The 18,848-nt window shown below is 36.7% G+C and overlaps 1 protein-coding gene across 5 annotated transcripts in view; it reads right to left on the reverse strand.

Moving 5' to 3' along the window:
* SNRK (SNF related kinase) overlaps window positions 1-18,848 on the reverse strand; it is a 44,695-nt gene that overhangs the window by 14,820 nt on the left and 11,027 nt on the right. For 2 of the 5 annotated variants that reach the window (XM_012735185.1, XM_012735182.1), the window contains 4 exons: window positions 17,070-17,127; window positions 16,372-16,433; window positions 14,850-15,022; window positions 13,474-14,167 (listed from right to left, as the gene is read on the reverse strand). In XM_012735185.1, coding sequence (XP_012590639.1) covers window positions 13,474-14,062 — 589 coding nt within the window. In that variant the 5' untranslated portion in view covers window positions 14,063-14,167; window positions 14,850-15,022; window positions 16,372-16,433; window positions 17,070-17,127. The remainder of the gene's footprint in view (window positions 1-13,473; window positions 14,168-14,849; window positions 15,023-16,371; window positions 16,434-17,069; window positions 17,128-18,848) is intronic. The other 3 variants (XM_012735184.1, XM_012735183.1, XM_004676263.2) reach the window with 3 other exon arrangements.

Below are 18,848 nucleotides of genomic sequence, written 5' to 3' on the forward strand. Positions count from 1 at the left end.
ACCTGGCTTCTTAGTTCTCTTAGTTCTCTCTTCTATAAATATGCATGCCACCACTTATCTGATCGTTTCTGAGAGGGTGTGTGGGCAAAAAGTGCAGATGCTACAAAGACTGATTAAAAAAGTGGCTGCCTCCAGGTTTAGGAGACTGGTAAAGGAAAGCAAAAGAGATTTTATACCTTTTATTCAATAGAGTTAAGAATTATTTTATACAAACATTTACTTATTGGAAAAGAGGGAATTAAAAGTTAGCAGTGCTTAACAGAATCGTGTTATGTGTACATAGTTCATACTTTAACTGAGTAAGCAATAATCTTTTAACAGGAATTAAAGGTAATTAAAAAAAGAAAGAAAAAGCCCAGAGACAGTGATTCTCAATTCTGTGAGGTTCCCTTGATGGGTTATAGATCAATCTCTCCAGAGGATAGAATTATTTTACAGTAGGAATTATTTTAATTTTTAGCACAAGAACTTCCTTCAAGGATTCAAAAAACTCAAATATTGCATTCACTAATGTTCCATACAAATCCGTAACAGTTTTATAAAATGTGATCAAAGCAGAAAAGGGCAGGTTTCTGGATTCACGGAATTTGCGTAATGCTCAGGTTTTCTGTCAGCATCTTCTTATACAGTGCAGGGAAAGGCCTTAGTCCCAGGACCCAGGAAAGGGGACCCAGGAAAGGCATGGCTGCCTCACCCTCTTGTTCTGGCACTTCTGTGCTTCTGGACAAACCTGAGGTTTTTAAGAGGAAGGTGGCACTAAAGCCAGAGCCACCACTGGACATCCACAAAGAGTATATTCCCACACAAAGTTAGCCTGGATATTCTGGTTGTCTTAAACTTTCTACCAAGACAGAACAACCCCTCAGTGTCTTCCTAGATAGCAGAATGAGGTACAAATTCATACCGCTCCAAAATCAGATGCTTAAAAACACACCTTGTAAAACACCTAAATAATTTCTTTTACAAGTTTATAGGAAAGAAACTCAAGCTTTTATCAAATTTTATTATACCAGTTACAAAGCCTAGAATGTTCACACGTAAGAAATATTTTTTGAAAAGTAGAAACAGGGCCAAGAGCAGAGCAACATCCGTAAGAGTACATTCCGCAACCAACCCCAGCACGATGCTCTGCCATGGGAGTAATCGACTGGAGGAACTACCCTGCTGTGGACACACGTGAGTTTCAAAGGCTTGGAAACAACAGGAATAGGTGACTGAAATTTTAGGTCAAGAAAAGCCCTTTCTACAGCGCGGACAGAAATCCAAAGAAGAATCTTGCAGCCTCAGAAGTTTTTAATGGATCACAAGTTTGTCCTTAAAACATTAAGTTCAGGGCCCACCCTCGTGGCGCAGCAGGTTAAAGCACAGGACTAAGAAGCTAAAGTCACTTCAGCATGAGTTCGATCCCCGACACAGAGGTGACCCAGATGGCGCGGCAGACCTCTCCTGACCCGCCCACTGCTCCCCTCAGCAGTGTGCTTCGTCAGTTGCCCTGCTCTGTCTCAGGTGAATCTTCTCACTGCCCCTACACCTCTGGCCTGTACTCCAGGTCTGTATGCACAAATAAGTAAATCTTTTTAAAAAATTAAAAGGTTAAGTTCAATCAACTAATAAAATATTACAGTTACAAGAGGATCCTATGTGTAATATGTAATCTAAAAACCTGAGGAAAATACAAATAAATATGTAAGAATATAGCTTGTAATGGACATACTTAATGTCCCAAATAGCAACCAGTTACATTCATGTACATGTCTCTTAAGAATTGTGAAGCCAGTTTCAGTTCTCTGAAAACTACCACTGAGTACAAAACTAAGAACCACACCCTGGAACATGGGCTCATACCACCTAAGGGGCTTCCTTGCCATTTACTCAAGTTCTCAGTTCATGTTAAGTCTCACTAAACCGGGAGAATTTCCAAAAATCTGTGAAAAGTTGATACATACAAATTATGTTAATAACATAAAATGTTCTCTAAAAAATTTTATCAAACATACCAGATACTACAGATTACATCTATTTTGATTTTAAAAAATAAAAAGAACACTGCGCCCCCCCCAATGATTTGATATTCCCTATGTGAGCAGCTGTATCTACCATTTTACCTCCCATTACAATCTTTCCCATTACAGTCTTTCCCAGCCAAAGCTGGGACATTTAAAACACAATTAAGGAAAATGAGAAAGAAAAATGTAGTTAAGAGTCACGTAGCCAAAAGCACAAAAACAGGAACCTAATCTACATCTGTAGTTTATGCTCCAAAACTTAATGCCAAACTGTCTGTACTCATTTTAGCCACTCAGTTGTGGCCCCATTTTATTTATAGAGACCACGATGGTCCTGAAACACCTCTGAACTGGACTTAAGTGTGCATCTCTCTGAAGCTAGCTTTCATCAGGAGAGTGAGCTGGACTTGTGAATACGACACAGAGCAAGGGAAAGGAGGCGAGAGGGAAGCAGGTGGATCAACGAGAGCCACAAGGAAACTGTAAAGTTTAGAAAAATGTCAATTTTTGTTTCTTTGGTTCATGTCTGTAATATTTCTCATTTAGACAAACATGAAAACCTTGTCCTGTTTACCAGGCGATGTTTACCAGGGTACAGATAAGACATAAACAAACACACGGTGCCCTCTCTCAAGGACCCTCCCACTGCGCAAGGCGGCCAAGCAGCCATCTGGAGCCAGCCTTGGCTCACCCCGTCTTAATTCCGCAGGGGAAGGCAATCCGGGCACGTGTCCTCTGCAGTTCATCATGTCTGTTTTTAGTCATCGACACCCCTCCCTTATTTTTACCCTGCAAAGTAGTATGTCTACTCTAGAAGAATATCCTGGGCCCTAGAGTTTAGATGTATCTACAAAGAGGGTCTTACTCCACCCAGTCCTTGTTTTTCTACTCACCAGAGTGCTACAGCTACGAGGCTCCTACAATTTATCCTTTAGGTTTAAAGTTTGAGATCATTCTGAATTACAATTTTAAAACATTTTAGTACTATTTTAACTCAGTTGGATCTAATTTTGGATATGTCACTATGAGGTTCATCAAAAAACTTAGGTAAGTCAGTGTTTTCCAAAGATAAAGTGACATGGTACGGCAGGAATGGAAGTGAAGAAAGAATGAAGGGCGCACACCTTGAACCCTAGTTGTAATAAAGCACCAGTTCCACAGAATAACCTCTGCTAATCAACTTGACTTAGCTCTGGGGTGCCCTCATGTACGTCTGTCCTCCATCTTTTTCTACCAAAGTAGAAAGACCAGACTGTTGGAAGCCACAGAACCTGAAAGGAGGGAAATCACATGCTGTGTGTTACTGTGGCTGCAAGCATTGCCTACACACCACTGAGACCCCTGCAGGGCTGCCCACAAAACTTCATGATGTGATGGCAGTTCCTCCAGAAAGCGAGATCTGTCACTCACTACCGCATAGGCCCCCGAGAACTAGCCCAGGAGTGAGCAAGCACAGCACCTGCTCATAAGCACGCGTCTCTTCAACAGTTCTTAACATGACAGTCACTCACCTGGGCGTGCAGAGCTGAGTCTGCCCAGCAGTGCATACTGTGCCTGCCAGGATTCCAAGTTTGCTGTACTAAAAACTTTGTTCTCACTAATGCTATTTTGTTTTGCAACTCAGTCTTTTTTCAAAGTGTATGCTTCTCCCACCCCCCACACAAAAGCTTAAAAAAATACCAAAGCAGATATGGTATGTTCAACTCCCTACAGGTTCCTATGCCACAACCTGACGAGAATATAAGTAGATCCAGTTTCTCTATGTATAAGTAGATCCAGTTCCTCTATGTACTTCTGTATTGAAATAGTTACTGTTTTGGGTGGTTTGAAAAGCTCCTCTGAGTTCCAAGAACTTCCAATTATCAAATAACTACCAGGACTTTCACTTGTTTTTATCTAATATTAAACACACACACAGACACACACACACAGACATATCTCTACTGTAGAAGTTAACCTATTCCCTAAATACAAATTACAGCTTACTACAGATAAAAAGGCATGTGGGAAAAACACAAGAGCAAAGGTCTTGGCCTGTCATTCCTCCCAGTTTTCAAACATAGCAGCCAACATTTTAGAAATCCCAAGACAAATTTCCAAAGAGGAGCACCTCAAAAAAAAAAAAAAAAAAATTGAACCTCTGGCCTGTACCCCAGTTCTGTATGCACAAATAATCAAAAAAAAAAAAAAAAAAAGAAAGAAAAAAGGCCATGCTCTGTTAAACACCCTCTGGGACAGCAGCTGCAGCCCCACAGAAAAAGGCACCTTGTGGCCTCCATGGAACAGGAAATACTGAGACACCCCACAACTGAAGGCTGACTTTGAGGCTGTGCTCTACTGAGCATTTAATATGTATTCATTGATCTAAACCCTTCAAACATCCAAAAGGCAGGAATGGGTGTGACCTCCATTTCCAAATGGAAAGAGAGAAATGAATTAGAAGAGGCAGCGCTGGGGCGGTCGGGCGTGTGCAGCGACTAGATGGCAAGGGCTATCTGGCAGAGGGTGGGAAACGCAGGGGTCCCAAGGCTGAAGGGCGTGGAGTGTGACCAGTAAGGAGTTGAGCTAGTAACTGGAAAACAGAGAAGGGAAAAGTGTACTTTTCAAGGAGAAATAGGTGAGGCCATCTTGAGGGCCATGATGGCCTCTGTGAGGCATCAGTTTTGATTTTGAATGACATGGAAGTCTTTAAGTGTTGTGAATATAGGAGTGACATGATCACACTCAAATTTTACAAGGAAGTGAAAAACACCATTTCCTTAGGAGTGGTAGTTGCCAAAACTGCCATCTTGGTCTGGACCCAAGGAATCTTCTCTCTTTGTAGCTGTTCCACATTGTGATTCCCAACATACCCTTCCCCTCTCACCTGGAACTTTCCGCATCTGAGAATTGTGGCAGCAGGAAACAAAGGAAGCCTGTTTTTAAGAGCCTTTCCTACTCTTCTTCCTCAGTATATATGATCATGGCAGTCTGCCCAACCCCAACCTCCTCAGAGGAGACGCCCAAAGACTTACAGCTTGGTTCTAGATAGAAGTTGACAAACAATAAACTTCCAGTTTCTATTCAAACAGGAGCTATAGTTAAGCAGTCCTGCACACCTCTGTCATACATACAGGATTTTAAAGGAGTGACTAAGAGGTGCAATAAAGCCCACTTAAAAAAAAAACTAAACTCCTTTCTAGTTGAGAGTCGTAAGTCTTCAGAAACCAGCAAATCTTCTAGATTTATAGCACTGAAGCAAACTTCTGACCTGGGCGAGGCCAGCTGACACCCAATCAGAAGCTCCAGGGGCCAGCAATGGAAGGAGGCAGGCAGGACAATCTGTGGGCTCCTTCAGAAGAAAAGGGCCCCTGCGGGACTTCTGGCTGGAAGTCCCAGGATCTGAAACAATCTGGCCCTCACTTATCCATAAATGAGCACAGAATGTAACTTAAAATGGAGCTGGGGAGGGGTTCAGGAGGGAAGAGATTTAAGCACAATTATCCACATCCCAAAATGAGAAACACATATTCTCATTTGCCTAAACCTAAAGAGGTTGAAAAAAATTTTCCCTCAAACTTACTCATTCAGTTATAGTAAAATTAAAATGTTGGATGTTCCCCTTCACTAGTTACTAAAAAGAATTGATTCTACAGGTTTAAATCAAGGGCAAACAAAGCAAGATGCACAGAACCCATGGAAACTTCTGAACGTGGGCCTCACTCAAGACTGCAAATTGGTATCTCTACAGGTGGGGCCAAGCAAGGGTCTCTGGTTTTGTTTTTAAACTACCTTCTGGTGAAACTGATGGACAGTGAGTTGAGATCAGCGGTTTAAATCTTGCCATACATACGGCTCAGTAAATTATACTTTCCAAAATAGTATCAACATCCATTTCATTTGAGCCTTACACAGTGAGAATAAGCACCACAGCTAAAAACACAATCGTGAAAACATCACAACCACACCAATCACATCTCTCATATTTTCTATCATTGAAAAATCAATGGTAGTTAGCCTTAAAACCCATTTATCTGGTACCTAGATTATACCATCCACATTTCATGCTCCAGAATCTTTATTACAAACCTTACTTCAGTAATAGTTTATCTATAAACAAACTCTTATAGGCCTTTTATTCAAAAAGATCGACTTAAGGCACAGAACCCCTGCTACCTGCTTCTCAAATACTTTACCATATTCACATCAAAAAGCCAGCACACTGTGCACACAGAATAATACCAAATAAAGCAGTTTTATTTACAGGTTTATGCCGATCAATTTCTGTGGTTTTTGAAATAATTGTCATTTCTCAAAAGCATGTGAAAATTCAGAAAGTTTAGGAGAGAATTTTCATTTTTTCTTTTGGTTTCGAATGGCATGGGATGATGTTACACTTTCAGAGGGTGTGACGTTGCACCTGGCAGGGGGTGCAGATGGTGTGTCCCACATTTCTATAGATGTTTTCCAGTTCTGAGCAACTGACGCTTCATGCGTGCACCACAGGCCTGCGTGGAGGTCGAGATGCTGCTTAGGCTGGGCGCACCTGCAGGCAGGTTTTATGTTTACTTTTTAAAAGAAAACAAGGTGCTGCTTTAAAACAGACCAAACTTCCTTCCTTAGTAAAGAGGCCACAAATCATAAAAGCAGTAATCCCCAACTCCAGAGCCGATAGGTCCAAGTGGCAAATAGTGTGAGTCGGACTCTGGGACTAGAAGGTTCCAGTAAGAAAATACTGTGATATTGCTAAAATGGGTCTCTAATCAATGGAAACGCTGAGGAAAATGAAACTGTACACACTCAAAATTTAGCACAGCTTGGTAAAGATTAAAATCAAACATATACACAGCTTTTCTAAAAAAAATCTGAAGTGAAATCAAGAGTTATCAATTCATGACATAACTATGGCAGATTTATTTCTTTAAAAAAGAAAAATTCCGATGTGTTTCTATCCTTTTGTACTATTTCAAAGTTCCATAACAGAGTTATCACAGCTTAGGCTATACTACCTGTACAGGAAGGAGTAATCTTTCAAAAATGTTGTACAGAAAAATATTTTAGCAATTATGCACATAATGCTGCAATAACAGCTGTTTTAGGGGACACCGTTTTGTAAATTCTCTAGAAGACTATTTTAGAGGAGGGAATAAATAAGCTTTTATCCAGGCCTAGAGTACAGCAAGGAACCCCTTAAATATGTTAAATGTGGTTTCTAGTTTAGCCACAATTCTTGGCTTGAATACGTCAAGATAGTCAAAAGCTACATATTATGTGAGTTATTAGTAGTCTGTAGTCAAAAACATCTCAATGTTTTACTTCTCTACCTTTTTTTACAAACAAGGCTTTTAAACAGGCCAGTCACTTTTAAGTTGACAATGGATTTTAAGATGTCCTTCACATGCAGTAAGTTAAAGAAAAATATAGTTACAGATGATGCTTAACAACATAATTCTAAGATGTGGCCAGAGCCATCATCGGATCTGAAGGATTTACCGAACCAGAAAAAGTGAAGAACCTCTGCTCTAAAATAAATACACGGACAAGCTTTTAACATGGTGAAGGCAAAATGCTTCCAACCTCATTGGATAGGTAGTTGATTTGAGGACTGATTACCTAATTTAAAAAATATTTTTACTTTTAATTATAGACTCACAAACTTGCCCACCCCCCAAAAAAAGTACAAGGGGTTCCCTGTACTCTTCACTCAAAGTCTCCCAGAATCACATCAGAACCAGGATATTGCCATTGGTACAGGCTACATTTTATTCAGATTTTGTTTCACATACACTCGGGTGTGACATCTATGCAATTTTATCATATGTGCAGATTCATGTAACCAGACACAGAAATGTTGTATCATAACTCTTTCATGTTATCCCTTTTTAGTGCTCACTACCATCTTTAAACTCTGGCAACCACCACTCTGTCCTCCATCTTTACAATTTGTTATTTCAAGAGTCATATACATGAGCCAGGTAAATTCATGAGCTTTTGAGACCATCTTGTATTACTCAGCAAAATTACCTTAAGACCTAGCCAAATGATTCTATCAATAGTTTGTACCCTTGTATTATACCGAGCAAGGGTACCACGGCTTAACCACTTAGCTTTCAGAGGACATCTATTTTGTTTCATTTTTTGGCTATTACAAATTAAATTGCTATGAACATCCAGGTACAGGTTTTTATGTGAATATAGGTGTTCATTTCCTTGGGATAAACATCTAGGACTGCAATTGCAGGGCAGGATGCAAGTTTGTTTTAAAAGAAACTGCCAACTATTTCTCAGAGCAGCTACAGTAGTAATTCCTCTGCTGTTATTATTCTTTTTCATAAATTCTAACTAAACCCTTGTTCTTTCCATACAAATTTTACAATAATTTTGTCCATATAAAAACTTTTTGTCCTATAAAAACTTTGTTAGCCTTTATACAGAAGAAATGACTCTTATACTATGTTGTTTCCAATTCATGAATATGATTTATCTATTTATTTAGGTCATGTATGATTTCCTTCCTTAGTATCTTACAATTTTCAACATATTTTTTTTTACACGTTTTGTTTAGATGTATACACATTTTCTTTGGCATAACTGTGAACAGTATTATATTTTTAATCCTGGTCTCCACACATCTGTTGCTAGTATAGAGAAATACAATGAATTTTATGTGTTGATCTTATATCCTGAGATCTGGCTAAACTCATTTATTGATTCTAGGAATTTTTGTGTCAATACCTTGAGATTTTCGATTATGTTCCCTGCAGGTTGCAACAGTTTTACTCAATCTCTTCCAATCTGTATGCCTTTCTGTACTATGTGGAATAAGAATATACATCCTTGCCTTACTGCCAGACTTCAAGGAAAAGCATTCAGTCTTTCACCATTAAGGACATTAATTGCAGGGTTTTGGGGTTTTGTAGATACTCTTTTCATCAAATGAGAAAGTTTCCATCTCTTCCTTATTTATTGAGAGCTAACAAAGAGTAATAGTTTAGTGTAGGACAAAATACAGATATATAAATAATTCCTTTTTTTATACCCATATGGGTGTACCTCTCATAACTCTGGAGAATCTCCACCAAATGTTAAACTGCAAACTGCAGCAAATGTATCCAGACTTTTTTGTCTATGTTCCCAAAAGCTCCACATTAGCACAAAATCCAAACCTTTGCACTATCAACAATTATATTTTAATTTAGTTTGCAGTATCTACTGCATATTAACTAAACAAGTAATAAATTAATGCAGAGACTAAATACTTCAACTTTTAAGCAGCCTGTCAATAAATTGCAAAGCATCTAACATAGGGGCTATATGTAACATTAGCCTATGAATCTCAAGAAGACTGCAGATGTCTCAGTATCAAATGTCATTCATTTTAACTTGAAAATAAAATTTCAGTGAAGTCTAAAAAAAGTCTTAAATAATATCAAAGTTTACAACAACTAAAAACTTAAATCTGTGATCTAAGAAAGTTTTCTCATTATATGGTTTCTATACCAAAGGGATCTTTAAAGAGAAGGCTCTTTTCCCAACTGCTGCATTGAAAAAAATCTCTCACCCCCAAATTCACTCAGAGCTGCACTACAAGGAGCCCATCCCACTGCGAAAGCAGCAGGCACCCACCAGCTGCAGCACAGCCTCATTTCTCCAGAGCAAAGGCACTAAGTGTGCCTGACCCCTGCAGACACAGGATCCATCTAGAGTGCAAACTGGAAAGAACTGCAGCAATAAGTGGGATTAATTAACTCCTCTCACTTCATAACCCCCCCAACATGAACAAGCAGATAAGCACGAGGTAGAAGTGACTGTGGGCATTATAACGGCATACTGACAATCTGTCTAGTACTAAGACTAGCTATCCCACCTAGCCACACCTGCTCCTCTCCCATCCACTGGAAGGTAGACTATAATACTTAGATACAAAATTCAAACAGGCTATTATGGAATCTCAAAAATAGAAATAAATACACAACTAACAATCCAGCTAAAAAAAGCACCTCTCTCTCTCTGAGGAACCAAAAGCATCAAAGAGAAGAACTAGTAACTGATAAAAACCACTTAACAGAATACTTCCTAAGTATTAAACTATGCTTCACAGAATGAATGAAATTTAGTACTACAATGAAAATAAGTTTCGCATAAGACCTTAAACCGGCAAATTAGAAGCAAAAAGATGACAGGAAAACAAAATTGGCAGAGGGATCATTTTGAGGATGTATTTTCATAACTAGCCAAATTATCATTCAAAATATCATGTTTAGATGCCAAGGACTAGGGGAATTTTTCACAAATTCTCTCTGAAGGACTACAAACAAAACAAAAATAATTCAAGTGAAGGATAGAAAAGTGAAGAATCAATGGTAAACTAAGAAATTTTTAAGTTCAAGTAAATTATTTATTACAAATAAAACAATAGCAATTCTATTTCTAAAAGAGATGTAAAAGCAAACCATTGTCCTTGTTTGCTGAGTAGAGGGAACAATAGAGATATTAACTGGATAATAAAAGTAGACACCAATACAAAGAGAAACAGACTGTAATTCTTACAAATCAGTAGAGGCAGAATAGCAAAGAAAATATGAAAACCCAACAAAATATGGGAAAGGTGATGAACAAATAATAAGACACATGGAAAACACAAAAGATCACACAAATAAATCCAAAATTAGCACAAACAGAATTCTAGTAGTAGTATGAATGGATTAGATTTACCTATTAAAAGACTGACATATTAGATACATCATGTTTTGAAAAGATAAACCTAAAGCAAAATTAACAAAATATAATTCAAGGCAATAAGCCTTATATAATACAGTTTCAGGCCCTCCCTGGTGGCGCAGCGGGTTGAAACACAGCACTGAGAAGCTGGAGCCACTTCCGCATGAGTTCGATCCCACCTACCCCGGAGGTGACCACATGGCGTGGCAGACCTCTCCTGGCCCGCCCGCTGCTCCCCTCAGCAGTGTACTTCCTCAATCTGCCTGTTCTGCTCCCCACTCTGTCTCTGGTAAAACCTCTCGCTGCCCCTGAGCCTCTGGCCTGTACCCCAGTTCTGTATGAATGGATAAATCTTTAAAAAAAAAAAAAAATACAGTTTCATATTAGTAAAAGGTATCATCCATTATATAAAATAAATGATAAACTTTTATATACCTAACATGGCTTGAAAATAACACAAATAAAACAAAAAATTCACCATAATTCTCTCAAATAGGTCAGAATAAAAACATAATGACACAAAAGAACAAATTACATAGTTAAATCAATTATGTATTATTATAATTAGCCCAAATATTAATAACTCTGTATGCATCAAACATACAAATATTTTAATCATACAGGGAATAGTCACCAAGAATTTACTACACATTTAGCCACACGAAAATCTAAAAATATTCCCCAAAACAGAAATCAATCAGGTATATTTATTGACTAGAATGCACAAAATTAGAAGTCAAAAACCAAATAGTTGAAAAATAAACTTATCTACATTGAATTTTAAAAAAAGCTTTCAATTTTCAATTCTACATAAGAAAGGAAACAAAAAGAAAACACCAAGATCCTAGAAAAATTATTACAAATAAAAAGTAATGATACATAAAAAGTACAAGTGATTAGTAAAATCAAAATCTGCTTCTTAGAAGAGAAGTAAAAAAGACAAATACTGAGCTACATCTCAAAATTGAGGGCCAGAGTACTCTAAAACTTAGAAAACTGAGTCTAAGTCATTTTATTTAGCAGTGTCTGGTAATTTGATGAAAATGACAAATTTTAACCTTTCTCCTCACTCTCTGTGAAGTCACTAATTTTGGCTCAATAGTACATTAATAAAAATATAACTATCCATTTGTTTTTCAAAGCAGTTATATATTTATTTCAATCACACAATTATACAAAATGAATTGAAATAAATACAATTAAAGAAAAATTACCCATGAACTCCACCCAATCCTACTTTACCAGCACAATGTAACCTTTTATCTGACTGCTATGGATCTTTCTGGACATTTTTTTTTTCCTTTTCAAATGCAGTATTTAGGATATAAGGGGGAGAAACAGCATTATAATGAACACCTATGTACCTACCACCTACCTAGGGATTACATCAGCAGTACAGCTGAAGCAGTCTGGTATGCCTGCCACTCAGCATTAACTACCTTGACCTCAGGCTTTCTTCATACTTTACCCATAAACATTGTAATACTGCTTCATGGTTTTAAACCTTTATATAAATGTTAAAATACTTTACCTACTCTTCATTAGTTTGCTTTTTCTTAAACATTACACTTATGAATCCCAGCCATGATGATATAGTACATTAATTTTCACCCACAGAGAATTCTATCATAGGACTATTAAACAATTTATTAACTTTCTGATGTATATTCAATAATGCTCTTAAAAAGCTACTTTGAAAATTTCTTGTATACATGAGTGAGTCATCTCCAAGGTCTTTACATAGGTATAGAACTTCTGGATCTCAGGATGTATTTAAAACTACCACATATTTGCAAATTGTCTTCTACACAGTACTAGAGCTCCTGATGTCCTATAGTCTTATCTACACTTAGATTTGTCTGATTTTAACTTATTCCCAATATGAAAAGCATGAAACTGTATCTTATTATGGTTTAATTTGCCTCTTCCTGATTATCAACGAGTTTGAACTTTTTTCCTAGACATTTCTGTTTCTTCTTCTGTAGTTCTTGGCTTCATGCTCTAATTAGAGCTGCCCCACTAATCAAAGATCCCTAGTCCAAATATGCTAATGAAAGACTTCGGTGAAGTCTGGTTATCTGTAGTGGCAGAAACCATTCATTAAGCCTTTATTTTCCAAAACACATAATCTAGAATGAGAAGCAGTGGCTTGCTGTAAGAGTATTCAGTATAAGATCAGTACTCTTCACCATGTCTTTAATCTCCTGCAATCTTTATTTCACATGATCAGAATGCAAATGATGAAGACAGACACCTAACGAAGATTGGAATAATGCGCATGGGATTATAGGATTTCATTCTACTTTATGGATCACAAAATAAAGCAGAGGTTAAGTACACTGCTCACAATGAATAAAGAACAATGGTGCCCAAATTCTTCACACTACACTGTAATAGTCATAGTACCTTCCCAACATGGTTTTCAATGAGGATATTCTCAGGAAGGAGATGACTAGGGCCACTTCTCCAAGAATCTAAGACAGCATCTTTTAAAAAATTACAATGAGCAGCTGAGAGGTTACCTTAATGAAACCCATTTTCCTTTGTGGTTTAGACTTTGGATATTTACTATCTAAAGGACAAAATAAACTAATCTGATGGCTTTAGGCCTTCATTTATGGCCTTCATGAATCTCAATGTGTTAGTTAAAACACATTTAACACAAATTCTCTTTGAAATTATTTTGAGAGAAACAATAAGCAACGTGAGCAACTACATTTAGTAGGTAGAATTCAAGTGGGCAAATACATACTGGAAGGTAACATACCTACTGCAGGTGCATCATACTCATCACCAAGCAGAATTTCTGGAGCAGAATATGCAAGAGATCCACAGCTTGTTGTGAGTTTCTTCCCTGGTTGAAATTTGTTGCTGAAACCAAAGTCTGTCAACTTTACAAGACCTTGTTTTTCAAAGAAGACCACATTCTCTGGTTTTAAGTCTCTATGAACCACATGGAGTTTATGGCAGTAAGATATAGCATGAACTATCTGAGCAAAGTACTTCTTGGCCAATTCTTCATTAAGCCCCTCCTCGTGTTTCATTATGTAATCAAACATATCTCCTCCATCCCCAAGTTCTAGAATAAGATATAGTTTGGTCTGGGTGTCAATAACTTCATAAAGGCGAACAATGTTGGGATGCTGCACTAGTTTCATGCATCTCACTTCTTGGAAGAGATGACCAGTGGCTAGGGTGTCCAATTTTGTCTTGTCAATAACTTTTACTGCTACTTTTTCACCTGTAAAGACATGTCTGGCAAGTTTAACCACTGCAAAATGACCTCGCCCCAAGGTTTTATCCAGATCATATAACCCAGCGATCTTTCCATCATATCCTCGCTTGAATCCTGCCATGCTGGTCCAACAGAAGAAAAAATATGTAGGTTGTTGAAATAGATCTTCTCATATAAGAATATCTGGCAAAGATAAGGAATTCATCTTCAATGTTGCCATGGACATCTACAAAACAAGAGGAGAAAATTAAGTTTCTGTGACTTTTTATTCCAGAGTTTGTTTTTTTTTTAACAAAATTTTAAGAAAACTTTGAGATAAATAGAGACCTATTTAAATACTATAAAGGTTGTGAATTTAAATACTGTCTTAAATTTTACAGAGGGAAAACAAGTTTGTTGAATAATTTTATAACAGAAATAAGCAAATTGGCAAGTTTAATGAGCTAGGTTAAAAAACATTTCTCAAAAGTCATTCAATTAATATCTTTTAAAAAAACCAAGGCAAGAACTGAGAAGACATAGAGAATAATCATTTAGACAAAAGTCCAAAATCTTGTCCCTGTCATTACAAGATTAATACTATTTCCTGTAAGTACAGTAAAATCCAGCGAAACCTTATTTCAGTGAAACCTCCTCTAACTCACTCAGCTGAAATTACCTTGCCTTTTCTGTCTCTCTCCAAAGAACCCTGGAAACGTCCATCCCATGTGGCTTTATTAAGTTTTTGTATATACTACCTCCATCCCAAGATTGTAAAGAGTGCATCAAAATTTTGTTAAATTTTGAAATGCAGCTTTTGCTCAAAATGTTTACAAGGCAATGGTTTGTTCTTGCATCACTAGTGCCTCAAATGGTATCTGGCGCACAAAAGATGCTTAATAAATACTTGCTGACTGACTGGTACTTACTCTTTGTATTTATTGGTTATGTTATCTTTACTAGTTTTCCAATTCTCACAAAGCAAGCCCATCATGATCTGCGTATATTTCAAGAATAAACAAGTATGCATTCTTAAGTTATCTGAATTTTGAAAAACTTATTTCAGACGGTATTTGAAATTCTCAGCCTTGACAATGTAAACCTTAAAAGGAAGAAATAGGTTCTTATTAATTATCCTAACACAGAAAAATAAGTGTCAAAAATTATACAAATTAGAATATCACTTTAAATCTCACAAACTGATGCCCATTGTCATTGTTTTTACCAAAATTTGACTAAAATAAACTCCAATAAAGAACATAGCAATCTCCTAAGACTAGTTCTTTCCTACTGATACATATCCAGCCCTTCTGTGAAACGTTTCCTAATGCTTCCAATACATAGTTTCACATTTTCAATTCTTTTTATTAAGTATTGCTGTTAACTTAAATGAAAATATCTCAAATAACTAAATAGTATATATATAATGTAATTATTTTTAAAGCACTAACACTAAATTCCTTTAAATCTCATCTGTCCTTAAAAAGAATAAATGAAAAGCTAATATTTACTAAAGATCTACTATATGTATTTGTGCAAAATGAATCAAACTGGATTGTGTCAGTGATACTGACATTCCCGTAAGGTTACAATTAGTCCCATTTTTATAGACAAAGGCATAAATGGATATTAAGTGCTAAAGCCAAGATTCAAAGCTAATTCTTATTTCAAAGATTACATTCCTTATAAACATTTCAGCACTCTACTTGATAATGCATTTGGGATAGTATGAGTTAAAAAGCCAATTCAAGAAAAGGCATAAAGTCATTATGAAATGATATGAATCACATATCTGAGGATACCTCAAACATATATATTTGTCTCTGTTAACGTATGTTAAAAAAAAAGTATGTTTTTATTATATTCTAGTAATTATACTTAGTAATTTAATATAATAACATCAGCCTTACATCATCTTCATTTAATCCTTATGATCGTCCACAAAAATGGATTATTAGTCCTATTTCAGGCATAGAAATTTTAAGTGCTACAGGGTCAGTATCTAAAATACTGGAATTCAAGCTCAAGCTAACACTGAAGTTTATGCTTCTAATCACTATGTTACACTGTTTCTGTAAGTTAATTTTAGAACCAAAACTAAATTATTAGTCCTGTATCTATTAAGATTTAAAAAATGAACAGGTGTTAGAGGAAATGTACAGGTGCTAGAGGAAAAGTCTGTTTCTTCTATGCCATGTATTATTCTTGCCCTCTGGGCTAATAATTTTAATGGTAAGATTAACAGGAAAATTCACGTTGAAAGATTTTTGCTTTACTTCAACAGCAATTCTCTAAAAGAAAGTTTTTAAAAACAGGGACTGTAGTCTAGTTCTGGGGGCAGGAGATTATCCTTAAATCTTTCATTTTGATTGATTATTGAGGTAGTAGTTATTTTAAAAATTCTTTCCAAGTCTATGTTTCTATTATACAAGCATGCAAATACAACTCTACCTTACAAAACACACTTCTTCAGGTTGCCCTCAAGTTTTCTTCATCTATCATTAGACATACTCCTAGAAAGTAGCATATAAACCAGAATTTATAAATAAGCTTGTTTCAATTTTCATTTAGTTTTTTAAATTTTGCTTTACTATAAATTAGATGAATAAAGAGTGAAGGAAAACAGTCTTTTTCAGTCTCCCAGACAAGCAGGGATAATCACTATTAAGTGCTGACCTTTCTCTTCCCAGAGCCATGACAGTAGAAGGGCACCGTGGAATAAGTTTTAATTTACTAGCAAATTCATAGGAAAGACCCTACTCAGGTTTCTTCATAGTGACAGACTACCATGTAGTGAAATAACTAATCATTCTCATGATCAACAAAGAATTTACTTTCTTTTGTTACTTTTTTGTACACATAATCACTTTTTAGAGTCTATGAAGCTACAATTATACATCTAAAACAGCACATTGTGACTAACTGAAGATTGGGATGGGGGAAATGTCCTTGTTATTGAGCACCATTTTAAATACTAATAACTGTCTAATCCTATGATCATCAAGTACATTTGGAGTAACATAGGAAATAATTGTTTTTTCATCTGGAGAATCATACAGAGCCCCAGCATCATTCCGAATATTGATATCAAGTGTTAAGATATTGCTTATATACAGTAAAGATGACTTTGTACTGGCTCCATGACATACCCTGCAAACTGCATGCTGAATAGTCCTTGTTATCACTGTTTTGCTAGTTGTTTTTCTCCTAAAAGAAAACAGAAAAAGATTTCAGTTTAGTTCAAGGGATAGTTTTAATTTTGCTTAAAACATATACCCCTAAGGCTGGATCCAAATAAACATAAAAATGCAAATCTCTCTTTAGTGACCTACTAGCCCACTCTCTTCTCCCCTCCCACTACCTTTTTCCCCCCTCTAAGAATCACAACCCATTCAAGGAGTCTTTAGTCAACAGGAATTTCACAGAGAACAGGTACATAGAGATTGTTCCAGATAGACAGGCCTAAAAGATTATTCCACTAGAGGAAGTTAATGTGAGTAGTGAACAATAGTAAATGTGCCATTTTCTAAATGCCTCCTGGGTAGTAGGCACCGAATCCACATTTTACTAAATTCTCATTAAGAGCCTGCAAGGTAGCCACAATGAGGCTCAACTAACCTAGTAAGGAGCAGGCCAGTCCTGCTCAGCCTGGCTCCAAAACCCAACTTGCCTTCATGAACAAACACTCATCCAACAGCCAAGGAGGGCAACCTTTTCAACTTACAGAACACAGTTATAATGGCAACCTCACAAAATACTTTCACATTGGAAGCTTTCCATTGTGAACAAAGAAACCACCACTATAAACAAATAGAATGGGAGCAGATCACTGACATCTAAGTTTGTGGCACAGCAGGATGGTACTGATGTTGCCCTGCAAGCCTTTTCACAATAATTAAATATCACATAATAACTGAAAGGTCTAAATATTCACAGTAGGGCAAGGTATTTACATACTCTTCCACTGAAGGTAGATTGTCCAGGTAATCCCTAAGCTCAAGCTGACATGAGCTTCAGAAAATATTAAGACTTCAGAAACAGGAGAAAAGAGACAGGGAAGGCAGAAGGCATAAGAGGAAAAGTGAAGCATTACCCCTTGACTACTTCTCTCTTTCCCAAAGCCCCGAGTTTGTCTATAGTCTTTACGGCAGGGCAGTGGGGTTGACTACTGCTAATTCTGAAAGACAATGAGTAGATCTGAATCCCAGCTCACCAGGCACTAGCTGAAGGACCTGAATAAAAGCTGTCTCTGTATGATCAGTTTCCTCATTAGAAAATGTCGGCAGTTAAGAGTACAACCTCGGATTTTGGAAAGGATGAAATGAGTTAGTATAGGACAAATGATTAGGATAAAGCCTGGCACAGAGCAAGCATTCAGTAAATACTAGCTATACCCACCACCATCACTGTTAATGGTGTTATCTCCCCTACCTAAGTAGAAATCTTTTTAGTCTTCTATGTTATTTCAAGAGAATGAATGTACCTAGCTGGTCAGTTTCCTAAAATGCATTACAATGAAAAGGAGTACTGTAAGATTTTAAGAAATAGGAAATAATGTCTCTAGCTGGGCATCAAAGTCTTTGCTTTTAAAATATTAGGACTTCATATCAAATCTACCCTTTCAAAAGGAACAAAAAAATTCATTAATATTTTTCCCATCAAAGTTATATATTCTTATAGAAAAATCTGGAAAAAGTAAAACAGGAAGTAGAAAGACTAAAACAGCACTCACAGTCCTACCACTGATCAGCACCATTAAAACTTTACTGCTCTTTTGGCAAAAAATTATAAACAACTCCTTTGTAATTTTTTACAAAGATGTGATCATTCTGTGCATAACTTAAATCATAGCCTGCTTTTTTCCAGTTGACATACCATTTCCCTTTGTTTTAGTATTTCCTTCAGTTATGAAATACTGAAATACTGTA

The sequence above is a fragment of the Condylura cristata genome, unplaced genomic scaffold, assembly GCF_000260355.1.
Source record: "Condylura cristata isolate star-nosed mole 26May11 unplaced genomic scaffold, ConCri1.0 scaffold00004, whole genome shotgun sequence".
NCBI lineage: Eukaryota > Metazoa > Chordata > Mammalia > Eulipotyphla > Talpidae > Condylura > Condylura cristata.